Source organism: Poecilia mexicana, unplaced genomic scaffold (assembly GCF_051168715.1).
Source record: "Poecilia mexicana isolate PSO_F unplaced genomic scaffold, ASM5116871v1 scaffold_10, whole genome shotgun sequence".
In the NCBI taxonomy this organism is placed as follows: domain Eukaryota; kingdom Metazoa; phylum Chordata; class Actinopteri; order Cyprinodontiformes; family Poeciliidae; genus Poecilia; species Poecilia mexicana.
In genome coordinates, this window is record NW_028263379.1 from 2890696 (window position 1) to 2918027 (window position 27332).

General features: G+C 38.8%; 1 protein-coding gene and 2 long non-coding RNA genes across 5 annotated transcripts in view; 1 reads left to right on the forward strand and 2 right to left on the reverse strand.

Annotated features, from left to right (window-relative positions):
* LOC106909362 (F-BAR and double SH3 domains protein 1-like) overlaps positions 1-16331 on the reverse strand; it is a 31207-nt gene extending 14876 nt beyond the window's left edge. For all 3 annotated transcript variants that reach the window (XM_088009302.1, XM_088009301.1, XM_088009303.1), the window contains exons 1-12: positions 16202-16331; positions 12303-12400; positions 12107-12152; positions 11082-11155; positions 10003-10147; positions 9776-9912; positions 8958-9021; positions 8143-8271; positions 7845-7967; positions 4824-4919; positions 3357-3473; positions 2019-2123 (exon numbers count right to left, since the gene is read on the reverse strand). In XM_088009302.1, coding sequence (XP_087865428.1) covers positions 2019-2123; positions 3357-3473; positions 4824-4919; positions 7845-7967; positions 8143-8271; positions 8958-9021; positions 9776-9912; positions 10003-10147; positions 11082-11155; positions 12107-12152; positions 12303-12400; positions 16202-16222 — 1155 coding nt within the window. In that variant the 5' untranslated portion in view covers positions 16223-16331. The remainder of the gene's footprint in view (positions 1-2018; positions 2124-3356; positions 3474-4823; positions 4920-7844; positions 7968-8142; positions 8272-8957; positions 9022-9775; positions 9913-10002; positions 10148-11081; positions 11156-12106; positions 12153-12302; positions 12401-16201) is intronic.
* LOC148156667 (uncharacterized) lies at positions 302-557 on the forward strand. The gene is made up of 2 exons (XR_015764423.1): positions 302-370; positions 407-557. It is a non-coding gene; the product is annotated as an uncharacterized LOC148156667 (long non-coding RNA).
* A 732-nt stretch (positions 16332-17063) lies between the features above and the next one.
* LOC148156668 (uncharacterized) lies at positions 17064-19828 on the reverse strand. Its single transcript, XR_015764356.1, has 4 exons — positions 19668-19828; positions 18882-18929; positions 18300-18452; positions 17064-17988 (listed from the first exon to the last, which is right to left on the reverse strand). It is a non-coding gene; the product is annotated as an uncharacterized LOC148156668 (long non-coding RNA).
* Positions 19829-27332: the final 7504 nt, after the last annotated feature.

Sequence of the window (27332 nt, forward strand, 5' to 3'; positions counted from 1 at the left end):
CTGCTGCCAGCTGGACCAGCTGGCAGGACCCCACTTTCGTAGACCGAGTCGTTTCTCAAGCCCATAAGCTTGAAAGGATGCAGACCCTGAAGTCGGACACAAAGCTCTAGTGGTCTGGAACACTTATTTTTATGTATTTTTTACATGTATTTTTTGTTTGCGTCTTTTCTTTGTTGTATTTGTTTTTCTCGTTTGCTGTGCGTTTGCACCTGTCGGCCACCGTAGTATTTTAACGATTCTGTATTTTACTTCTGCTGGGCTCCATATGGTTATGTGTATTTGTTATAAGTTGCATTGTGATCACTGTTATGTGTAGAGTGTTATGGGGTTCCCCTGTCTGACTACTGACTCCCACTCGCCCAAATGACAGGTCCATCATGGACCTGTCATTTGGGCGAGGGATCAGGGGAGCGGGAGGACCCGGACCGATGCTGACAGAAGACCGGAAGAGCGGAGAGTTCAGTGTGTTTTTAGCAGTGAAGCTATTCAGTTGAGTGTAACGGTTTGTTAGAGGCGCAGCTGCTCGCTCTTATTTCTAATAAACCCTGTTGGCGGTACTACGTCTGCGGTGTGTTGGCGTCATTACAGTATTTACTTGCAGTACACCACTTTAAAAGATAATTACAGGATTGAAAAGGTAAATGTCCAGTAAAATACTGGTATCTACAGACGCCAGCATTTTTTTTTTTTACCGTTTTTCTGAAAGAACGGTAAAAAAAAACCTGGCGTTTGTAGCTACCAGTATTTTTTTTATCGTTCTTTCAGAAAAACGGTAGATTACCGTTCTTTCGAAAGAACGGTAAACTACTGGCAGCTATAGACGCCAGTATTTTACCGTTCTTTTAAAAAACGGTAAACTACTGGCAGCTATAGACGCCAGTATTTTACCGTTCTTTTAAAAAACGGTAAAGTACTGGCGGCTACAGACGCCAGTATTTTACAGTTATTTCGAAAAAACGGTAAAGTACTGGCAGCTACAGACGCCAGTATTTTACTGTTCTGTGAAAGAACGGTAATCTACCGTCAAGATTAATTACGGTTCAGCAACTGTGGATTTACAGTAAACTTCTGGCGTCTATAGCTGCCAGTATGTTACTGTAAATTTTCAGGATTATTTCTTAGAGTGCACCGACGCAGCTCAAAGTGCTTTACATCATACAAACATCACCGATTTTGAAACAAGAAATAATCATTACATTTTGTCAAATGCCACCATCAAATATATTGATCAATGTTCCAATTATTATGAATTAAAAACAGCTCTGAACAGCTGGGTTTTCAGTCTAGACTTCAAGGAACTCAGTGTTTCATCTGTTTTTCAGTTTTCTGGAAGTTTGTTCCAGATTTTGGTGCATAGAAGCTGAATGCTGCTTCTCCATGTTCAGTTCTGGTTCTGGATGCAGAGCAGAACCAGAAGACCTCAAAGGTCTGGAAGGTTGATACAACATCAGCAGATCTTTCATGTATTGTGGTGCTAAGCCATTCAGTGATTTATAAACTAACATCAGTATTTTAAAGTCTTTTCTCTCAGTAAACTGAGTGATGTTGTCTATCTTAATGGTTTTAGTCAGAACACCAGCAACAGCATTCTGGATCAGCTGCAGCTGGAGGATTGATGTTTTAGTCAGACCTGTGAAGACACTGCTGCAGTAATAAGTGCAACTAAAGATAAACACATGGAGGAGTTTCTCTAATGCTGTGACATCAGTCCTTTCATCCTGGAAATGTTCTTCAGGTGATAGAAGGCCGACTTTGTAACTGTCTTTATGTGGCTCTGAAGGTTCAGGTCAGAGTTCATCACTACACCTGGATTTTCACACACCGTCTTTGCTGTGAGCCGTGCTCAGATCCTTCAGCTAAACCGAACAAGGTCCAATAATGTTGATCAATACTTTAATTGATTTCTGAATGTCAGAATTTCTGATCAGCTTTGAGATTACTAACAGTCATAGTTAGCTATGAGACACAGAGAGGTGGACCAGAAGATCTTAAAGTCAACGTGTTTATCTCACACCAACCTTTGCTTTCCTGACAGTCTCCTGAACCTCTGTGATCTTCTGCTCCACACTGAGCCCCGTCTCCCCTGACAACAGCTTCCTTCGACTCTCCAGCACATCCAGAGCCTGGCAAAGAAAACCAGACTAAACTGTCTACACAAGAAGCAGCAAGAAAATATCTTCACATTTGTGTGTATTACTGATGCTGGTACTTGAATATTCAGTGTTTATTGGTTTCAATTCTTTGAAGAAATGAAACAGATTTGTTCAGCTGGTCAGAGAAGATGGGAGAATGGATAGAGATAAATACAGGACAATACAGGACAAGAGACCCTAAGAGAGGTCAATAGAGACTGGGATGAAGGTTTACCTTCAAGCAGGACAAAAACTACATCCATCCTACATCCTTAGTAGATCAAACCAGATTAAGGAGGCCTACTCAAAGTCCAGACCTATTTCCAATTAGCAATCTGTGACCTGAAATCCAGTGTTCCCAGATGCTCTTTATTCAATCTGACTGAGCTTTTCAGGACAACATATCAGTTTGTAGATGTGAAAAATGTGAAATGATTCGTAGACCTAAAGACTTGCAGCTATAGTTGTGGTAAAAAGTGCTTATGCAATGTATTGTTTCAGGAATACAATGCCACACTTTTCTGGTCAACATTTGCTATATGTTTTTAGAAACAAAAACACTTCCCAATTCAGCACTACTTTGTGAAGTCTAATAAACTTTGAATAAAATGCATCAAAGTTTGTGGTCAGAATGACACAAAATAAGGAAAAAATTGAGGGGTATGAATACTTTTTAAAAACACCACAGTGTTCTCTAAAGGCATTCAAACTGATAAGTAAAGCATAGTTTCAGCGGCTTACATTCTGCACAGTGTAAATATAAAGGTTGTAAATGGTAACAGCTGATGGTTTTATCCAGGACATGTTACTGTGGAATATCATCTCTGGTGCCCAGGTATTAAGCTGTTAGCATGCGATGATGCTCATACAGCTACAGCATCACCATCCACAACAACTCTTTGAAGAAACTTAGATCATATTTTGGAATTGAATTGAATTGTCCCCCTTTGGATTGTTTCAGTTGTGCAGTATTTCTTCAGATGTTAGAACAACAAGCTGACGTTTATGGCATATATGGAACTTTTTAATAAAGTGAACATATATTCAGCCATATATTTACAGTTGGACCAGTTGGGAAGACAAAGATAGAGCAATCTTTAACTCCAGGAGAAAAGGGTTACAATGATACACTTAAAAAAAATTCTAAAAAAAAAATAAAAAAAAATCTAAATAAGGGAAAAGTTAAAGGTCAAGTGCAGAGTTGTGGCTCTGTGTTCTGCTTACCCTTTCCCCATGAGTGGCGATCTTGTAGTCCTTGGCAGCCTTGGCTGCCCATTTCTTGGCCTCCTTCACCAAGCAGCTCTCTCCCTCAGAGTCCTGGATGTCCTGCAGTGCAGTTGTCTGTGTGAAAAACAAACTTAAAACATTTTTCCTGAGTCCTGCAGGGCCAGAGGAACATGAGCTGCTGGTGTGTTGCTGACTAGCTTCGCCTTCAAATCTCCTTCACAGCTACATGTTTTTTATGTGTCTTCCTGTCTTTTTGGTTTTCTGTTGTGATCATTTTTGTTTCTAAGGTTTGGCACAGTTAATTTCCTCTGGTTTGTTGCTGTCATTAATGTTAATATGCCCTTTGTTTTGAGAACCTTACTTATCTCTTGTGTTCTGTTCTCTGTGTATTGTGTATTTTTCTCCCTCTGAGTTGTCTGGATTAGTCAGTTTCTCCTGCTCAGTTTTCTCCCACAGCTGTTCAACATTCCTCTGGTTAACGTCAAGACACGGCTCCTCTACAGACCACTGGAATTGTGAGATCAAGTATTCACATGAGTATGTACTGGAAATCCTGCCAGGATTTCCAGTACAAACACAAACCGGTCTGGCAGGAAAACTTGACCTTCTGAATTTCAAAGTTCTTGGACTCAACAAATTGCTGTGCAGTTCAGACCAAAACAGACATCAGGTCAGTCATCAGGTCCCATTAACTTCACCGTTTTCTAACAGCTGCATACATCATCCAAGACGAGTTTCCATCTGATTGGAGACAAATTGGATCCAGTGTGTCTTGGTCTTTAGGCTCCTTTGTCACTGATCACATCTCCTCTGTATCTAAGTTCCCCGATTTTCATTGGTCATTGCTGGACAGTATAAGACTCTCAGTCAAGTTCATAAGTGCCTCTGTGTTCTTGTGTTCTCTCTAATATAAGTTTGTTCAGTTCTCTTGTTAAATTCTGTTTCATTGGACCATATGGTCCCTGTATGCTGTCTTTGACAGAAGGAACCTCTTTTTTTTTTTTTTTTTTTTTTTTTTGTAAAGCTGAATTCTGTTTCTAGTCAGTTTGAAATCAAATCCAACTGAGATGATGTGCTTTGACCTTAAAAAGGCGGTCAATGCTCAAAACCTGTCAGGATGGCTGAATTAAAACAAGTCTGCAAGTAAGAGCGCACCAAAATTCCTCCACAGCAAAGTAAGCGGAACTCACTAAGCGTTACCAGGGGTGACACAACTAGTTACTAGGTCACTATGTTACCTTTCCTCATTGAGCCACGTTGGTTTGGATACCTTTTGCTTCTTTAATAAATAAAATCATCGCTTGTAAACTGATTTTAGTATTCACTTTGTCTGATATTTAAGTTTGTTTCATGATCTTAAGCTTTTCACTGCCAAACAAAAAAAAAATCTGTAAGAAAGCAAAACTTCTTTCACAACTTCACCAAATCAATGAATGAAGAAGGAGACAAAGCAAAGGCACACACCACGTCCCGCAGAGCAGGCTGGAAAATGAAATCTGATGTTCTTGTGAAGGAAATGGATTCCTGCAAAAACTGCTGAACATTCCTCTCTCTGGTCACCTGAAAACAAATAGTGTGCATCAAATTAAATGTTCACTGATCATCTAAAAAAACATTCAAAACATTCATCCTGCCACACAATTAATTCAGAGTTTCAGATTCTTTGATTTTGGCTCCAGATGTTCAGAGAGCGACTCAGGACAAACTCCTCTGCTTCAGTGATGTGGTGGTGGTTTTCTCTCTGGAAACATCTCTCCTTTAAGCGCTCCAGCACCATATTTATTTTGGCTTTTTCGCCGTTTGGCCCGACTTTGTCTTATTTACACAAGCGACCTTGTCTTTCCCCTATTTGGCTGCTCCTGCTCTGCTCTCTCTCCTCTCTGTGAGCCTTTTATTTTTCTGCTGCGCATGGGAATGAGGAATGTCTCATGTCTGGTCTCAGACAACATTCTGGCATGTTCCACCTGGGAAGCCCCACACTGAAGAAGTGGAAAGGCTTTAGTTTAGCAATCCTATCACTTTTTCTAATAACCCAAGCTAAAATACAGATAAACATATTAATAAATACCATTATAATATGCAATTTTCTATTAAATTCCTTCGTTCTTTATTTCAATGATCCTTTGTTAAAGGGGCAGTAAAATCAACTTTTAACATCATGCCATAGCATGATGTTAAAAGTTGTTACACATCATTTGATGGCATGTTTTGATGTTATTCCTTCATCAAAACATGCATGGAGTGTTACCTTGCATGTTTGAGAAATCCTTTAATCTCCATGGCAACCATTCAGTTGTGTTAAACAGCTGGATGGAACTGGTGCAGCCTTCAAGCATGAAGCCCCTCCTCCAAACTGCAGTTTCAAAACTTTCACCACACAGAGCAGCCCTCCCTTGCATCTCCCCCACCCAACTCCTTCAGACTAGCCAGCAGCAAATAGCAAACACCTAGTGGAACTGTGCATGCTAAGCTCATTATATGAGCTATTTCTCAGTGCAACGCTGATAAAAATGTTGTTAAAGGCTTAATAAAGGAACCATGTTGTGATGACTTCCTGAAGGTGGAGCTTAAGGAAGAGCAGGAGCTTCTTAAAGAGACATGGGCCTAATTTCATATCATTAAATTACAAAGTCAATTTTCTTCTAAGTCATATTTGATATCTACAATATTTTTATAACAACTGAAGGTAACATAGTTACTTGATTGTGCTATAAGGTGGCACTATGTAGCTCAAAAACACACAATACCATATTTGACCCCAGAGAATATCCCTCTTTTTATCTTCTTTTTATATAGATAAGATAAGATAACCACTGAGATGGAAATATGACTTTGACATCTGGCAGAAATCATCTACAGTGTAAAACCACCTATGTTTTTAACAATTGTAAACAGTAAAATTGGGCAAGAAAATGATGTGTAAACTGTAAAACAATTTAGAATTGTTGAATTGATGTGAAGCTGCCATACATGAATTAATAGGTGAAAAGAGTCTTTTGTAAGTCACGATAAACGATAAATCAATTAATCGCACGATAAATTAAACCTATCAACCTCATTTTAATTATTATTATTATTATTATTATTATTTTATTTTATTTTATTTTATCATCTCTTCTTGCATTTTTTTCTTTCTGTAGATGGCACTGAATGAAAAAAGGCTCAACTCCGGTGCTCTCCACTGACCCTCCCTTCCTCATTTCCTTAGTGTAATGTCCAGCGCACACTACACGAGTTGTCGACCAACTGTCTACCCATTTTCAAAATTCGATCATGCCGTGTGGTGTTCAGCCACATGGGCACAAAATAATGGCTACAAGTCCAGTTAACTAATTTTAAAATCAGGCATTAATAAATGCTTTACTAGAATATACCTGTGATGCATGTGGCTAGAGTGGGCGTAAAGTCCTGACTGAATGAAAATCATTATAACCTAACGAAGAACAGCTGAAAACTTACCGGGTTTATCAACTGCAGTAGCAATTTCGCTCCAACTCCTCTCCTTGTCATTTCTATATTCTATGCACGAAATGTTGAATAAATATTAATGTTGTTTCCACATATCATCTCCAAAGTCCGCTGGATTTTGGGTTGCGCCGTGTCAGCTGTTTGGGATTCCCCTCCGTAATTTCCCCTCAGAAAGCGCGAAGGAGAATCCGCGCTTTCTGATTGGCTACCTGTCACATTCAGCGTTAACGCTCCCAGTCGGGGAAAACCCCTCATTTAGATCGGAGCGGCCACGATTATCTAAATCACAGTACAGGATGATCGGTTACGAAATCACCAGCGACAATTTTAGAACGGCCAACGTTCTAAGATTGTCGTAAGGGGAAATCGTGTAGTGTGAACTATTGCATTAGGTAGTCGGATGTGCCCATCTTCTCTATTTAAATCTAGTGATTACTGAAGGGCAATATAGTATACAGACTTCATAATCTGCACTCTTTTGGTTGAATGCAGTATTTATTTCCACTTTGGCTTTATGTTGTTTAGTTTTTATTCAAGTATGTTTTTTTGTTAATGGAGACTGATAATCCTTTTTTGTTTGTTTTTGGTTGTTTTGTTTATTTAGTTTATCAGTTCCAGTGTTATGTGTTCTTTTGAAAATAAAGTGTAATAATACAGGGCATGCATTATTACGTCATTTCCATTAAATCAGTGTCAAAAGGTCTTGAAACAATATTATCGTTTATCACAATAATTTTTTAGACAATTAATCGCTCAGCAAAATTTGTTATCATGACAGGTCTATTTGTATATTTATTTTACAGGTTGTTTTCATGTTCATTTTTGGGGAAAACAGTTTTTTCCCCCATAAGCCAAAAATTTTTTTTTAGTAAAACATTGACTCCAGAAGCATTTTTAGCCATATAATCAACAATGGCAATGGCCAATCCCAGAGTTTTACCATGGAATGTCCAGGTATTGTGTGTGTGTGTGTGTGTGCGTGTGTGTGTGTGTGTGTGCGTGTCTGTGTGTACAAACCTTAGCAACACCATCCTTTATCTTGCTGAACTGCTTGTGCGAGGCCAGACAGGTGTCCATTTCTGTCCCACACAGCCGGGTAAAGTGGTGCCTCAAATCATCATAAACGTCTCTGTCCATTTGCTGGTGAGGAAAGCAGAGGAAACCAGTCACTTTTACTAGATTTTAATGGTTAAAGAGACATTTGATGTCTTTTGAACTGCAGTTTACGACAAGAAAAACTAGTCGCATCCTTGGTTGGTTATAACCAAATATGAGAAGCCCTCGCCTCCACTTGGTCAGTGTGTGAGTTTCTCACCTCCATTAGGAGAGGTAAGTCTTCAGTGTGGTAGTGCTGGTGATGTGAGTTGATGGCTGCAAGGGTCAGCAGATATTCGTTACGAGCTTCGTTCAAACGGTCTTCACACTCTTTCAGCCTGGCACTGAGCTGCAAAAACATACACACACACACACGCACACAACGGAGCACAACAGAGCACTTTACTCAGTCTCAATTACACACTGCATACAACTTTTACAGTGATTAACATCTTGTAACTGGTTAGTTAATTACAGGCTTTTCTCATGAGTTTTAAGATTATCCACTTGTTTATATATAAACAAGTGGATATATATATATATATATATATATATATATATATATATATATATATATATATATATATATATATATATATATATATATATATATATATATATATATATATATATATATATATATATAAGCGGAAATAATTAGGTTCACAAGCAAAACCGATTTACTGAGAAAACAATTGAAACCAGACGTTCACATAGACAGACTAAAAAAATAAAAATGTACATACATGTTTTTTTTCTCTCTATCTTAAGTTAAATCAAACCAACCTTTAGCAAATAGAAATATTTTAGTAAATCTGACTGACCTAAAACAAGAGAGTTCTGGTCCGATTTAAGTTCAGACAGTGAGAAAAAAAGATGTCTTCTCTTTATTCAGTGTATATGAACTTATGGTTTCAACTGTAGATCCATCAAGTTCCCACAGACTAAATCAAATTGAATCAAACAACACATTTTGGACCCCAAAAATACAGAAAAATGTGGGGAAAAAAAGAAACAGCTACAGCATATTCATACCTTAGCAGTCATCTTATGTTGACCTGATTTGAAATGGAAAATCCCATGTTCACTCTTTCTAGTTCTGTAAGCAGGTAGAAATTAATACATATTACAAATGAGTAAAAAACAATACAAAAACCGTGTTTGGTCTTAGAGAGGGAAAACTTACATTATTATAGCATTATCAATATTAGTAAATAGTCTCAAAACAACAATATTATCATTTGTTGCAATCATTTCTGGTACAATTTGATGTCCAGCAAAATGTGTTATTGTGACAGGCCTGACTGGTGACACATCATTGCACACATCACGGCCACACGGGAGCTTTTATGATGATAACAGCCCCTCAAATTTTTGGATTTCTATGTAAAGAGAATATTTGCAGCTAGTTGAGATACTATAAACCATACATGTGCAGAATTTCCAACCAGAAAACCTGCTTAGCCAGATGGTAGGGACACTATGGCAGTCCACCACCATGTTTTTGAGTTAAAAAAAAACATGGTAAAAAATGCTAAAAGTTAACAAAAGTTCAGAGGTGCACAAGCTGGCATCGTAATTTGGAAATAGTAGCCAAAGGGCAGGTGCAGGGACAGCCTTCACGCCCAGTTCAATGTGTGAACTATAAACCTGGCTTAATCCGTCTTTACTATCACCGTTACTTGTAAAAAAAAAAGAAAAAGAAAAAAAAAAGAAAATCAATTTAAAATAAAACACCTAGCCTGGTGGGGAGCCAAGTAAAGCCTGGTGGCCTGCCAGGCTTGTAATACACTGGAGGAAACCCTCCAGGAGGGAAAACCTGAGGAGGGACGATGTTTTACTGAATCTCTGACCTCGTCTGGGCGTCAGCTGCTTTCTCTCTGGCTACACTGGCGATGTGACTCAGATGGTGGTAGTTCTTCTTGACCCTGTGCAGCTCTCGCAGTGCGTCCACCACCTCACCCTGCACCCTCTGCAGCTGCTCCAGAACCTGCAACGTGTCGTTTCTCCGTCATTGTTTCTTAGGGGCTACTTCGCTCTGCTAAATGATCCTCAGCATAAGGTTCGCATGCTGTCTCACTCGTTTCGCGTGGATCTCCTTGGCGTTGTGGATGCTTTTGGAGGCGTGTCCAAAAAGCCGGCGGTATTCTTCTGCAGCAGTGAGTCGAGAGGCGGCAGTTTGAGCTGTGGCGTCCACCACCGATCGCCACACACCAAACACACTCCTGAAAACACACACAGCAGTAACAATAACTCACACTTACACAATACAGTATAAACAATATACACACAGAAAGTCACTGAATCAGAATTTTAATAAGGTAAACCTCACTGTGGGACCAGAGGAAAGAGGCTTTGAGCTGCAAACTGGTGAACTTGAAAATTTTTATGCATCGTCCCTGCTTATATGGACATACAAGTAAAATATTAAATAAAGGGTAAATTAAATATACTGTTAAAATAATGTGTTCCCACATCTGTTCTGTGGAGATGTATTAAACAGAAAGACAATGGATTTCCTCTATATTACTTATTAATTTTGTGCCATAATCATGTTTGCATTAACCATGTTATTGATTTAGTACTGTCTCCTTAGGAGCCTGAACAATGGGAATAAAGTTTAAAAAGTAACTTTGTGATTCTGATAATTCACCAAAAACTTTGTTAATTTTCACCTTATTAAAAATGAAATGTTTTGCTGAGTGAGACAGGATGGAGGTAGTCATAAAGTTTTTCTTACTTTTGTTGCTGATTGTGTAACAGAATCAGACACCAATAGCTGCAAAGTTTACAACAACAACCATGTTTATCCTGTGTGGGGAAAATGACCCTCCATTTTGACTTGCATTACAATGTGTTATTCATAACAAGACAGGATAAAAAAGTGTTGTAATGTAAAATAGGTGAGTACAGTATCTGTGTGTGTGTGGACTTTTGGTAATAAACTAAGTAGTGTTAGGGAAAATGTCTGGATCAGGCATAAATGCAGTTACTAAAATTAATGGAGGTTAATACAAAGCCAAAGTTCTAGTAGAAATATAAACTTATGTATGTGTGGGTGCGTGCGCACTTGTGCGTGTGCATGTGCGTGTGTGTGTGTGTGTGTGTGTGCGTGTGTGTGTGTGTGTGTGTGCGTGGGTGTGTGTGTGTGTTAGTCACCCAGAAATCACAGTGTCTGTATTTCCTCTCTGCCAGTCTCTCTTCTGGTACTGGATGGCTAATCTCTGAAGAGCCTGAAAACGAGATGACATAATAACTATGTTTTACACAGATATATACATTATGTATTTTTCCAAAAATAAATAAAGGTATTTTAATTTCTACTGGCAACCAATCCCGCCACCCACCACCAAAATAAATAAATGTATAATTGAATAAAGGTTGGCAGGAAGTATGTTTTCCATCTTTAAGGGTATTGTTGCTTGATAGAACTGATGTTTGAGTGTGCTATTCTAATAAGTATTGCATAACATTTTATGTTTAAATAATCTGATCTCAAGAATCTAAATTGCATAAAGAATCAGGATGTATTTCACACAGCAGAGAACACACACAGAGAGGAGACATGAAAACCAGAATATTTTTCTAAAAATAATTCTGGGTAGGTACAGATATGTGTGCACGTGGTAATAAATACAAACCGAGTTATTAATTATTATCCTATAAGATGGCGGTATGTGGCTGAAAAACACATAATCTGCCACTTTAAAACCTCAGTACGAAAACAAAGGTGAAATTCACACACTCATCGTGCTAAGTAAATATTTTTAGAATATTAACTTTCGCTCAGGAAATGCATTTTTGCTTAATGAACATAACAGGGTTTATTTTTGTATTTACTCGTAATGAAATCATTTCCTGTCCAGTGATAAAGACTAGACTTCAAAATGTGAGCGGTTCTTTCTAAAGAGCTGAATATTAAATGAGGCATCCTAATTTTTTTCACGTCTACAAAAGTAGTTGCAGTATTGTGCTCTGCTGTGCAAAACTAACATCCACAGGTGAGTTGAAGCTCGAAGCCATCACTATCTTATTCCTGACAGCAGGGCCCAGTAATATAGCTTCTGCTATATCAGAAGCAAATATAGGACAGGAATTCAATAAAGATGACGATTCCTACTAAAACCATAAAAGGTGCCAGTAAACAGGCCAGCAGTGAACCGAAATAGACCATGTGTCCTCACCTGAGCATACTCCTTCTCTATAGCTGCTCTCTGCTTACTGAAGGACCTTGGGGAACACAGAGACAAACAGAATATGACACTGCTTCAACTGAATGTCAGCATTGATCCGTCAGCCTATCAGTGATCCCGTTGGAGGGTATGAAGGGGGGAGTGGCGGGGTTCATACAGATGTCCCCCAATCTGTGTTATGACCCACCTGATCTCCTCCAACAGCTCAGTGTCCTGGTGCTGTTTGCACTGCAGTTTGCTGAGCTGCTCTGAGAACAGCAGCTTCACCTGCTGGCTTTCCTTTACCTGCACAGAGGTTCAGAGACAGGTTGGTAAGTTTGTTCCAAAACTTTCAGAGATGCAGCTTGGCGTGTCCAAATTGTCCCTCCTGTCTGTCGCTTCTTATGCAAAGGGACAAAGGGACTTTTTTTTCTTTTAGCAAAAACTTACCAGCCAATCCCAATATATGAGCTATTATACATTATAATATGTGCTCCTGTATTATTATTTTCCCGTAAATATCTCGTGTTATGCCCCCCACTCCCACTCTGCTCTGACGGTAGTTTCTCTCTCTCTAACTCGCAATCCTCCATCCCCCATCCCCCCATTTCTCCTCGGATGGCGACATTTCTCATTTCCTCAAATCCACAACTTCACAGGTAATCCAACTCTTCATCCATGTTGTTAGGAATTTGTCAGTAGAATTTTTTAACATTGACGACAAAGCGGTTATAAAAGCTTTTTTGTAGTTTGACCAAATTATGTCTGTTAATATGTCATATATCTTGGTATTTTAATAGCATTCTTACCTAGCAAAAATGTTTAGCAGCTACAGTTTAGACGGGATGAATGTCTGTTTACTAGCCTTTCAGTCCTAGATCAGTTCATTAGATTTATCAGCAATTCCAGTTTTTCTCTTTCTGCAGGTGTAGGAGCAGACTTCTGGTATGTGGACTTGGTTTCTCTGATTCTTTCTCTCCTCTTACCTTTGGCTCTACCTTTAAAACTTTTACCCACCTTTTTCCCTTTGCTTTCTCCTTTATTTACCATCTGCATGTCCATTACATTTGAGCCTAAAGTGAGTTCTAATAAAGTTCCACATACATGTTAAGATGAGCATCATGGTGAGAGCTGTATCACTGGAAGTAAATCTGTTGGGCCTCACCTTGACGCTCAAAAAACAATTCAGAGTACCACACTGCCATACAGGAGACATAAAAAATAGTTTGCAATGAACTGTCTAGCACAGGGATGGGCAACTCCAGGCCTCCAGGGCCGGTCTCCTGCAACTTTTAGATGTGTCTCAACTTCAACACACCTGAGTCAAATAATGGAGGACAAATAGTCAAATAGTCATTAGCAGGACTCTGGAAAACTTGATTCAGGTGATTCAGCTGTTGGATTTAAGTGTGTTGGACCAGGGAGACATCTAAGAGTTGCAGGACACCGGCCCTCCAGGACTAGGATAGCCCACCCCTGGTCTAGCACAATATTATGCAGAACTACACAGGACAAAGTGATGTCACATTCTTTCTACAACATAGGTCCTTCTGCTAATTTAGGATGTAGGCATTGCTCCTTCAGTCGCCCTGAAGCATCATGTCAGCATGGGATGTGGTGAGCCAGCATCAACTGTGCTCCAGTCCATCCAGAGGTACCAACCAAAGAGCAATTTCCTCTGCAAGCATTAAAAAACAGAACTGCTGATGTTATTAGGGATGCTATTTTTTTTAATGTGGTCAGCAGGTATTTTTTCTTGTGCAGTGGTTTGGGCGTTCTGTGACTGAAAAGGAGACTGGCTTTGAGTCATTCCAACATGCTGTGTGGGTTTTGGTTGATTTTTCCAAACCAAAACCCACTGACTCTTTTTGTCCTCCAAGTCTCTAATATATCCTAATCAAAGCCTTCATTTTTACACTCATACTGTGTAAAGGACTGTTGGAATGGAGTTGCAGTATGTGCCCTGGTGACACAGTCTGCTTCTGTGGTGATCCTGGTGAACAGTAAGAGCAGTGTTATATTGATTACAATCTCCATATCATGTTGTATGATATGCAGGTTGAATTGTTCTGTATTTTCACCTTTTATGGAGAGAAGGACTCTGATTCCGTCGACACCACCAAGTTTTGGTTTGAACTTTGTCTTTTTTTTCCCTGCAGCACAACTCATCCATGCGTTTAGCCGTCACTGATCAACTGACAGACATACTTTAATTTCAAATGTAATTTGTGCTAATTACCTAATTACAGTGTAAATGAGTAGTTCAGTTAGTTTTGTTATGCTCTCACATGGTGCCAGCTAAAGCGATAGCGTGTACTACAATGCATTACCAGTAGAAACCACAAAAAATGAGATGTGAACTTTCTCATCATATTCTTGCCTGGCTCTTATGACTGCTCCTATGACTTAAAGAACAGAATCGCACCGTCGGCTTTGCCATTGCTAAACATCCTGTTTACGATGACCCAATTCAAGAGATGTATAAGTAGATATGGAGAAGTGCTAACATCTGCAGGCTAGCTGAAACATCTTCCTTCCTGCCCCCCAATGGCAGAAGAGTTTTCACATCTCACCAGCCTGCCAGAAAGAACAGCGATGACGCTATGCTAGTGCTGACAGAGCACAGCCTAATCCACCATCCAAAATAGTAGAGACTATGGCCTGTGTTTATGATGTGAATAGTCGGTGTGATAGTGAAGGAAAACGAGCAGCAGGTTGCTGTGTGTTTGTGGTAAGGAGCTCTGAGAGAGCAGCTGAAAAACCACCTCTTAAATTTGACATTGATAGAAAAAGAGCAGTGTCTATAAAACTGGAACCTTCTGATTAACTTGAACTGCACTGAAGTTTGGTGCAACAGGTTTAATTACTGAGTCATATGGAAACAGAGAACATGCTGATAGCAACTTAGCATGTCCACACTGTCAGCAGGAGGGAGATGGAATCAGATATCTAGAAGCAATTGATAAGGAAACTAAATATTTAGCTTCCAAAGTAAACATTTAGCTCGCTAAGTATTTAATTTGAAGTTAATTATTTAGATTGCCAACTAAGCATTTAAATTGGTGCTAAATATTTAGTTTGTAAGCTTTATTAGCTTGCTAAGTAAATACATAGCTTGAAACAATGGCATTTATAAATGAGTGAATGACATGGTGAAAATATGACTTTGAAAAATGAACCTTCTTTATTTCTGTTATGACAAGCTAAATAGACCAAATTGTTGCTGTTCATTTTTGACAGTGTAACTTTACAAACTCCACCCCATAAACAGCAGCTGCTCAATATATTATGCATTGTTTCCACACCAAACCAACCTGACATATTCAGAAAGCAGTTGAAGTTCCATTGGTGTTTAGCGAGATGTATTTATTTATGTTTGTGATGGTAGGGCAGAAAGAGACTTTCCTTGGTATCACCTTGAATCAAAAGAGAAGGGTTGCATGTTGGTGCATATTACATTTTTGAGCATCCATGTTTATAGTAAAGACTTAAGTGTGATTTGAAATGTCTATGCAATGCTTTGTTTTTTAGATTTTACTTCTAATTTTGTGTTTAAGACACAATACAATGTCAGATTCATGCAAACATTTTGTCAGAGATACTAACATGTAGCTCCCTTTCATTTAGTAGTCAGAACAATAACCTGCAGTTTTAATCTGCACTGCACCCTTTACTCACTAACATGATTATTTTCAGACATGAGAAAACTCAGTAATTTTGCAGAAAAAGGTCAATATTATCTCATCTTAATGTGAACATAATCAACAGAGTAAATTCATGAAGATATTCTTAGACCAGTTTATACTGGACATCAGACATCTAATTTTACTAAGTTTTGATGCTAACTGAACAATATTTCAAATGAAATGTGTTTCAAGAAAAGCTGGGAGAACATTGATTCATCCCCCCCCAAAGAGTAAAAACATTTAAAATATTGCAAATATCTCACTGCCACACACAGTAACCTAATGTCAGTTTTGCTTTATAATCAAGCAATAGCCTTAAAATAACAGTTCAGTCTGAACTGTTCAGATGTGATCCAAGTCAAGCAAGCAGAAAAGTGAAAGTAGATTTTAAAATCAGCTCTCCTTCTTTAGACCCTCTTACCTTCCTGGGTGGCGGCTGCATGTTGCGGTCGGTGCCCCAGAGTCTGCCTCTTTGGAACTGCTGCGACTTCCTCAGTAGGTTAAGCCACAGTTCTGTTACCCGTTCGCTCTTTCTCTCTCTCTCTCTCTCCCCCTCTCTCTTTTCCTTTCTCTCACACTCTCTTTCTTACTTACTGTGTTGCTGGAAAGAATCCTGTAGAGGGCACCAAAGACCAGTAGACGGAGCTGAAGCATGCGACATCTTGAAGGTTTATCTTAATTTTTATTGCCAAATTCCATTGCTGTTGCCCCAACAAACAATTATTTTTATTGTAAAATAAGTACCGTATTGACCAAAAATATATTTAATATTTGTTGAGTGAATTACCAGTTTTCCCTTCCTTTGCAATTCCGCTCGAAAAAATTCTCTCTTCCAGCAGAGTCTGGACTTTCTCCACTTGACTCCGATTGTTCCCGGTCGATTTTTGACCGGGCCAATCAGCGAACAGAAGAAGTTGTGAACGATGACGTCGATTTTCTGTCTGTAGTTTTAGCAATAGCAGCAGAGGAAGTGAACGAAGCCGTTCAGTCTATGTTGGCCAAATACTGAATTAGCATTAACAGCCGCCTATTCTCTCTTTGTGGGGGAGGGTGGTTGTTTTGACTCCATCACCACACCCAGATTTTGAGCCTGATCACTAATTTCTAGCTGTAATAACTGAGGATGTAATAACTAACTTTAGGATTTAGTTTTGACTCCGTCCTTGTTCTGTGACTGACAATTTATGAGCTTTTTTGCCTCCACCTGGTGACACACATGGTTCCAATCAATGAGTCAGTATAGAGTAAAGCAGAAATATACACTCACAAAGAGAATACATTGTTAAAGATTACTTTATTCATGCACTATAGAATAACATTTAAGGACCAAAGTAACACAACAAATTTCTTAAAAAGTAAAGAAACGAGGGGACTGTTCAATATGACCAAACTAGAAGGGGATTCTTACATATTATCTCATTAAGACATCAGTATGATGTTGACATTCAGTTATATGTTTAAATCACATAAGTTCAACTATTTTCTTAACATATATAAATACACAAAGCTAAAGTATAAAAACTCAATATGCGTCTGCAGTATGTTGATAAATTAATGATAAATAAAATAAATAAGTAAACCTTTTAAAATCACATAGCACATACCATGATCAACTTCATGATGTTACATTTTACAAATGTACTGTTTTATACTCGCATAGTGTTTGATAAACTGTACTTTTTGGAATCAACAGCTCCTGGTTAATTGTAAGAAAGTACTGATAACATTCACAATACAGTCACAAACTAATATAGAGATATACCTTCATCACTTCGTTAGGCAGATTACTTCTTTCTTTGTTTTAGTCAGAATCGTTTGACCAAATTGGTTCTTCTGAACTTAAATAATAAAAAAAGAATTGGTAGAAACTGGATTGATTGTAAATAATAATAATAATAATAACAATATGTTTGACAATGAAATATTGATTTTTGCACAGAGATGATAATTTTAGGAAAGTAGCCAGGAGGTATAAAACATTCAGAAGTGTCTTCCTCAACATTCTGAGAAATATATCGATGTCCAGTTTTCAGACATTAGCAGTGATCCCTAAAGCTCTGAGTCTGATGGATTACTGGATTCTGATCTGCCTTAAAGGAGGCATGTCTCGTGGTACTTCTCCAGCAGGTTATTCAGGTTTTTAAGGAAACCTTCTAGTGAGGCGATGGGAGCAGATCCCATAGTGGTGTTGTTACAGTACAGGTCCACCTGCAGGGAGAAACAGCAGTCAGACCCAATGCTGCCATTTTTCCAAACAAACCACAAAACTACTTCAAGGCGTTGCATGTTTACTAAAGCGATGAAGCCTGTTCTGTTTTCTTCTTGCAAGATTCCTTCCCACTCATAAGATTTTAGCTACTGCTTCCCTATCTGTTTGCTATGTCATGTTGAAATCCAGTGGTTTCCTGGCAAGTGTGTTATTTTTAGCTTTGAGCCTTTACAGATGTTTCTGCAGAACAACCACTAAATAAAAACTTCAATCTCCCTTTGGAGACAGCAAGTGTGTCATAGTTACTTACCAGAACTGGGCATTTATTAGTGATATTCAGCCTGCCTTCCAAGTGCTTGAGGTGTTTGACAGAATCATCGTCCTTCTGTAAGTTGCATTTTGTTAAATCCAGGCTGAGCAGGTTTCTGACTCCATGGCTGAAAATACCAGGAAAGGCACATGTCTGCGCAGAGGAAGAAACATGGCGTTATAAAATAAACACACATACAGTTATCTGACAGCCGCCAAGTTGTTTGACCACAAAATGCCACTGATCCCAGACCACTGCAAAGCTCTTTCATGATGTCACTTAATATTTGGGTCATTCCAAAGAATTTAAGCTTTCCATCTGGGTGGAGATTTTAACAAAAGGTCCATTTAAAGTTTCACCTTTTTTTATTTTAGTTTTATTTTTTTTTACTTAATCTGTTTCAGGTACAACAACAATAAGTGAAAGCAGTAAATCTGTGGTAAACGCTTCTAGAGGAAAATCCACTACATGTATAAATGCTCGTGTTTTAATCAGCCATACTTTTATTAATAGCTTTGTATAACTCCTTGAAGAATTTTGAATTAATGAGTAAAAAGTTAAAATATGAAATGGAACCCTTACCTCCTCTGCTGTAGGGAGGTGATGAAGAGTGGAGAGGAGTGATGAATTCTGCAGGAAAAAGCAAAAGGATAAAGCAGACATGTTAATCATTACTGCATGAAACCACCAAATTGCTCCCAGAGAGTGCAAATGCTGACTGTGTAATCATAACACAGGTCTTCATCTAACCACCTCAGCTGGTTCATGTGTGACAGCAGCAGAGGAAAGAGGAAGTGGTGAAGGCATGGTGATGCTGAGCTTCTCCGGCAGCCCTGCTGCATGAGCAGACTGCTAATCTAGCACTTTTTAATTCTTCATGATAAAATGAAAATAAGAAATCCATCATTATTTGTAAAGTTGTTGTTTTTTTAACAGGAATAGTTCTCTTAATTATCGATGGTGCTGCTGTGTTTTCTGCACACATTGGATCATTTTAAAGTCCCACTGTATTAAAATAGATGTGTGACTTTTTAAAAGTCCCTGTTGACCTACAGTCAGGAGTTAACAAGATAAACACTATATTGAAAAGTTATTTCAATATAGAAAAGTTATTTTTAATATTTCAAGGTTGTTGTTTTTTTATTTAAAGCATGGATTCTTTTCAAAGTCAGACTGGTGTCCATATATCAGCTTAATGGCAATGGAGAGTACAGAGGATTCTTAGATCAGGTTAGCCCCAAAAAGAAACTAGCAAGCATACTGCTATCTCCAAGGCAATCATAATAAACTTTCACTTTGTGTTTTAAAAATCAAACATCAGATACGGTCAGGAGTAAAAAATAAAATAAATGTATCGGTTGTACTTACCAAGTTATAGATTCCAGAGCATTTCTGTCAAGACAAAGAAAAACAGGATTAGATACGTCAGACCAGAAGCGTTACAACTAAAAAAGAGCTGAAGACAGCAAAGCAGCCATAGTGATAGTTAACTGACTGCATGCAAAGTTATCTCTGCATCACTGAACCCACACACACACACTCATCTGTTCTCTCAGTGGGTGACATGACGACCAGAATGCTACATCTTGTCAGTCAGTCAGATTGTGAAGTGCATCTCTTAACCCAAAGCAGAACTTTGTACCCAGTTCCTGCTGCCTTCATGACGCAGAGCACAGATATCTGAAGTATGGCGTTCCCAGTGTCTTCCTTACCTCTTTCAGCAATTCCAGTCCTTTCAAATTATTTTTAAACTCCTCGACACCAACATCCTTACAAGCTGTCTCATTGCAATAGTGCTTAAGAGGCTTAGCCGACGTCTGATGGAAAGAGATGAAAAAAGGCAGCAGCAGCAGCAGGACACTCCATGTGGTGGTAGATGATCCGGCCATGGCTTGCAGACAGACTCAGTTCCACTCAACGTCCAGATGATAAACTTAAAACTAAGCCTTAGCCTGTCGTACTTCTGTTATCGGCTTAGATTTAGTCACTATAAAGATCCAGCTAATGCAAGGTTCTGGTGTTCTGACACTCTTGTTGCATGGGGGTTCTGCTGCTGCTTTGTCGATGGATAGGTGACAGGTTGAGGGCCTTAAATACAAACAGGTTAGGTCATTTCCTAACCTGTGGGGAATCCCGACCCATGTTGTCCTTGGTTCGATCACTTTCATTCAGAATGCTCCCACGCAGGACGTCCTTAGTCAACAGGACCCTGACACTATGGCAAGAGAGCTGCACTGTCAGCCACATATCAGCCAAATCTGACTGATTATGACTGTTGCGGCATTTCCTCACCTCTCTGAAAACATGGCGGCCTGTGCACAAAGGAAAGTCAGAAGCATACATTTTTTCCTGCTGCTTTGCGGCCATGAGTGGGCAGAGTGCCCAGGCAGGTAGGGCTCCATCATCCACGCTGACGTAGAGGACAACCCAAGGCAAGAAATACTCAACAGGACAGATTTATCAGCTCAGATTGAACTTTGGTACCTCAAATGATTTGATCTCTAGGAATGCAGAGAGCTCCTTCACAATATATTTTCCAGGAAAAGCCATATTGTATGTAAGCTGGTATTAAATATGTTTTTAAACATGTGTATCAGTGTCACCGAGTACAAAAATGCCATGTTTCTATTTCGTTGCTTTTCTGGAACTCTGTGTGCTTTTATTGCTCTTGCTTTCTAATGCACAATGTGCACTTGGTGGGAAACAATATTTAATTGTTCTGGTGAAAAGATACCAAAAGAAATAGAAAGTAATGTTGAATCATTTTTTGCTCTTTTCTCTGGCCCTCTATGTGACTGTTACTGTTGCTACAACTGCGGCAGCACAGCACTGTTTGATCCATTTCCATCGGAGGTCAGGTTGGATTAGAAACTATTTTTCTTGTCCTTGAAGATATTCTGAATGCTGCACTATGAGCATTCAGAAGTCCTTCTGCCAAATGTGTTTCGAGGTATTCACCAACAACCAAATTATTTCCTTCATTTAAAATGTTACTGCATATATGAAGATGGGTCCTGGCAAAGAGCACTGCTTCAAGGTTCCATGTACATTAGTGATGGTCGAACATAATGATGCCTGATTCTTGAAGCTGTTTGTGTGCTGCTGCCTCCACCACTATGAAAAAGAACTCTGACTGGTTTTGTTGCCTCCTGACTGATCTGTACATTTGGCTTGGTAAATAAATATGTTTACAAAGTATTCATTTTGTCATATTGGGTTCCAGTTTCTTTACCCACATACAGACCACCACCAGGAGAACAGATAATCAGATAAAGTTTATTTTTACAATGATGATGAAAAGTAGTCATGGGTCCGGCAACACCGATGGTTCGGCACAGGTTTCAAGCCCATAGACCAAACCCCATGTCTGTGCGCGTATTGCTTTGAGCAAGTCATGTGACCGATACAGGAACTGTTTCGAAATGACATTAAAGCGCCAAAACTGTGTTTATAAGGAAGTGAATCTGTCAAATGCATTTACCAAAATAATTCTTGATCTTTTACGATACAGCATCAACTATGGAGCAGTCTCAAGGCAAACGAAAAGTTTCCACAGTGTGGGACCATTTTGATCTTACATCGGAAAATAAAGTATTTGTTTTCATTTCATTGTTTCATCTGGTTCTTTTCAGTTTCTATTTGATCTATCTGAATCCAAATTCAGCTGAAATTGACTCTTAGTTTACTTTCATATAATGTTCTGCAGGTTAAGTGTTGCATATGTTTGACAGAAATGTCTTATTTAAATAAATCCACCTCCTCAATGCTGAGGCATTATGAGGCCAGGCATGAGAATGAAGTCCCAGATACACCTAGGATAAACTCAGACATACAGCCATTTTACAAATTACTCAGTTGCTTTTTATAAATTACTTCATATAAATGTATTGTTTACTTCATTTTTTTCTACAGCAGGAGAAGTTGTGTCAAAAAAGCGCAACAGACTAAATTTCAAAATGTTGGAAAAACTTATTTTGATTGAAAATTTAAAACAAAAAATGTCCACAAGCATTCTCATTCCAAACACGTTCACTTAAATTTTCACTTTATGGTACATGTTCACATTAATTGATTGTATCTAAGAATATCAAATATATTTTAAATTTAACTGAAGATGTGACATAATACAAATATACAATAAAATACAAAGACTTAAATCTTATTGTACAGACTTCATCAACAAGGGTGTAAATCCCTTCTCATTATTTGGGGGGACCATAAACACGGAAATTTTTTAAGAGCAATTTGGGGGGGGGGTCAGCAAAGTTACAGTGGTTTAAAAAGTTTTCTATTGTGTTTAAGCTGCACCACCAAAAATGACTAGTAAGTAGCAAATGAATAACAAGTGTTTTTCTTCGTAAACAAACTGTTGAAACCCATAGAAGTCAAACTAAGATTCAAATGTTTAGATATGAGTTTGGTGAAGAGTCATAGATCTAATCTCTGCTAAACCTTTACAAAAACTTAATACTCTGACTAAAAACAAGTTGCAATAAGTCCATCCATTTTATATACACCCTTGTCACTTAGTGAGGTCGGGAGGGGTGCTGGTGCCCATCTCCAGCTAACGTAATTGTAATAAGTAACTCCACTTAATAAAGTTCTTCATAAATATTGATTTGTTGCAGAGGTACTCAATACAAGTAACGTGTTATTTAAAGTATAACTTAAGTTGCTTTAAGCTTTTATTTATTTTCATGTCCTGGATGGCTGAGAACCTTTAAATATGTGGAAATTGAATATCTGGGAAGGATCATAACTTAAACTTATTGGTCAGCCCCAGAGTTTTCTAGAAAAATATTCAGATTTTATTTTGTGGTTTTAAATGCTCTACACTGAAGATGGTAAGAAATAAAGGCATACTTTTTATTTTTTACCGTCAGCTGCAATAGTTCCTCTGCTTTCTGCTCCTATACAGAGCTGTCAGTTAGTGGTCATGCTCAGCCGCTCCCGTTTCAAACTTTTCTTATTAAAGTAAGAGCTAAAGAGCTAAATATAATTGAAATACTGGCTACCTTCGACAGAAAGTCTATGAAAGCGATGTAGCAGTTTTGCTAGTTTTGATTTCCAAGGCATAAGGTGGCAGTTTATCATGATTCAGCCAAAGTAATGAAATGAACAAACTGCGGTCTGATTTTTGTTCATGCGTTTCTTCCTATTGAGCAGTGAAAGTAAATAAAATGTGTAACATGTCTTTTACTTTAAGTATTTACTTACTGGAGGGTTTGTCATTTGTGCTGCAGAGCCACAGCTAACTCCTCACTTCAGCGGCTCTGACGGAGGCTGTGTCGTTCAGCGCTGCTATTGTTCCGCCTGCACTTTGGACTGAACCATTGTTCTAACAATGGTGGGTGGGACCTAAAAATTATTATTTTTTTCTTAGAGGAATGGCAGATTTACTTCGTTATTTGTTTCCATTGCCTTTTTTTATATTGATATTGTTTAAATACAAAGGTTTCTTTCATAATTTCTTTGGGGGGGACAATTCTAGACTTTTCCAAGATTGAGGGGGTCTGGACTACCCTGACCCCCCCCAGGATTTATGCCTATGTTCATCAAATCAGTCTGTCATCTACGTTGCCTGTAGGGATTTCTGATGTCCAGCAAGTGTCAGTACTCGGTGACACAGTATCAGTACAGTTTTGCTATGGGTCAAAACGCTACATGACGCCTCATCTACCCCCTCACTAATGAAAAGTGAGATTGTGTGAGTCTGGTGCTTGGGGTTGGCAACCGGGGTCTGTACGCTGAAGAACAGTGAGAAAGAGATGGTGAGTTTGAGGTCGTCAGAAATTGGAACTTCGAGAAGAATTAGACTGATCTTACTTGATGTGAAGATAGGTTTCCGCCAGGGGAGTAATACAGTGGTTTCCAGTGGTCCGGGTTCCAGTGTGAGGTCTTGACGGAGTGAGTTCTTTGTTGGTGATGTGGAGGCTGCAGTGGAGGGCGGACAGGTAAGTTCAGGTGCGGAGAAGAGGAGCGAACAGATTGCCAGCTGGGAATCCAGGAACGGTTTATTGGAGATCTGCAGGAGCAGGGGTGAAAGTAGTTTTAATTTCTTGAGGGTACTATGACAAAAGTATATAGGAGCAAAGAGGGTACTTGGGCAACCAGTGGGTAACAATCCACAGCATCACAAGGGAGGAAAATCCAGAAAGCCAGCTTCACAGGGGAATTTCCAAGGTGTCAGAAGGAAACACCTGAGAGAGAGAGGCAACAAGGATAAATTACTAGAAGTTATTTCAGAGATAACGCACAGAGCTAGCTCAGAGGTTCAAAGAGTACCATAACAGGCAAACACTTAGGCGTCAAAGTGCTGGCGGCCTGCTCCTCATAAACTCCTGGATGATTAGGTGATGAATTACACGTGTGCTGACCTGAGTCAGCGGGCACGTCCTCCAAGGTATTGCAGCCTCTAGGCACCACCTAGTGGATGAAGAAGGAAGCAGCAGGCAACAGAAAATCCTGACAAAGAACCAAAACCCTGGTTCCCAACACATTTATACATCTCATATTATAGATAGCCCTCAATATACTTCATTCCATTTTGGAAATGAACTTATTTTGTAATGAGGTTACTTAATTTTAACATTCAATTCAATTCAAAAACACTTTATTAATCTCAGATGCAAAATAAATGTAATTGCAACTCATATGATAAAATGTTCTTCAAAGAGTTGGTAATAATTGATTTCATGAAGAATAATACTGTGCACCATCATGTCCAGATATCCCAGAGTCGACCCAAGAACAGAACCAGTCTTCTTTATCGGGTTAAGTCCTTGGCATTGATACGGCGACCCCAAATCTTTACTTAATTTCTAAATGTTTTACTTTATTCTTAAAAAATACCACACTTTGGGCAGGGGGCAGAGGGGGTGCAGGTTCACCATGCTGCATCCAGGCCTGAGTCCTGGATGAATCCAAGCCTCAGTCCTGGATGCTTGAGCCGTCATGGGCCCTGGCCCTGTTTAGTTGACCTTTGCCACATGTTTTCTGCCCTCTCTCATAACCCGCCTTCCTGTCAATCAGCTGTGAAATAAAGGCCACGAGAGCCGAAAAAAAATTATTTTGAAAAAATGTCATACTTTACTTTTGTCATACATAACTTTAGATTTTTGTCTTAATTTTCCCAAATGAAATCAGATGTCTTGATCAAAGTAGTGTTTTTGCCAGATGTTGTTTTACTCAAGTTCTTTTTGTTTGTTTTCTGTTTTGGATTACTGCTTTTTTCTTGTGCATGACTAAAATAAATTGCGTGTGGGAGCACGCTTTTACTAAAGTAACATTTTTGGCTTCTCTACCCACCTGTGCCTTTTTCAATGTGTCCCAGGAAAAAAACGGAACTGTAAGTTGCCTAATGATCTGTTGCTGCATTCCAGTTAGTGCCAAAATCAGAGTTCCAGTTAACGAAGTCGGAGAAGTCGGAATTTCACCATGGCGACAAGTAGACATTGTTTTAAGTATCTCTGATAAACATCATTTAAAACTTCATTTTCCACCAGCAAACACAACTCTTAGTTCGGTTTAGAGCTGGAGGCGCTACATTTCATATGAAACTTATTTTACATGCACTTTACAAGTGTGTATTATAAAAGAAACATGTTTTCACCTGGATTTGGCCCCCAAGCCTTGAGTTTGACACACGTTAAAACTGAACCCCTCCTCTAAGTGAGCACTCAGCAGTCACTTAAATGAACATCCTGAGAGTGTACACAATTTGCTCTGCCAAAAAAGGGGACATTTAATACATTTTACATTTCAACATTACTTTATTGTTAATTAATCAAGCTTCATTGATTTTATCAAGTATCACTTTATTGCTTGGTTTTAATTTTCTGTTGATTTTACTGTGTTTCTCATGTTATTTCTTTACATTCTCCAGATACTATCATCTGGGGAAGTAGTAACAGTTCAGGTTTAAAAGGATGCAGAATTCCACTCACAAAAAAATGTAATAAGCACATTGCTTTATTTTCCAGTGTTGCTTTTGTTGATAAACATGAAAGAAAAGTGTGAGAAAAATTCCCAGCCCTGTCCCTACACAGTCTTACACTGGAGATAGAGAGAAATAATCGCCCCCAAAAAATACTTTAAAGGTCACTTTTTGTTTTATTCCAAGCAGATGATATTGTTGTCTAAAGCAATCGGGTTTTCACAAATTTCCACATCAATCAGTATAAGCAAGGCCTTGCTGCAGCCGAGGAACACATTCAGACAGTGACGGCGATGTAGCAGATTACGCTGTGAAGTGGTTTTCTTGGAAAGTAAAACCACAGCACCACATCTTAGGCAGTACTGCTGTCAGCGGACATTTAGGTGGGAGCACGCTGCTGACAGAATGACTGGCATCGATCTCTCCATGAGTAGAAAGTCCACAAAAGCACTTTTAAAAAATGAACTGGGTGAAGTTGTTAGATATGAAATTTAGCTAACATGGTGAGCTGCTTCAGAGGTTCCCGAAGATGATCTGTTTATTTACAGACCAAACTGATTGTGGTGCCAGCGTTGCCAGGTTCACATCATCAAGGAGTGAAAATGGTTTTCTGATTCCCCTCACCTCAGCACTGGGAAGATGTATAACTTTTCCTGCATCATCAAGAACAGGGTGTCAGACTCATTTTCATTTTGGGCCATATCAAAAATCTGAACGTTCTTAAATGGCCGGTTGTGCCATAATATATTGATAAAACCATTAAACTGCTAAAACATCAATTACTAGCTGTTTGTTTCACCATTCAATAAGTGTTTCTTAAAATTAAATAATGAACATCTTTTCACACTGGAGCAGTGGGGTTCTGAGGAAGTTAAAACACGGAGTGGGAAAGACGAGCTGAGCCGGCTGGTTGTCATGTCACTTTTTCCTAGAGATAAGTCCCTCCAAGATTTCGTGATTGTTTTTGTGGTTTCTTGCAATCAGATTCATAGATTTTGTGGTGCTAAGTTAGAAATATTTGTAAGGAATGTATGACGTTATATGTGACTTTCTTTTACTCGCCTTATCAATAACAGACTACAGCTTGACATCAAGTA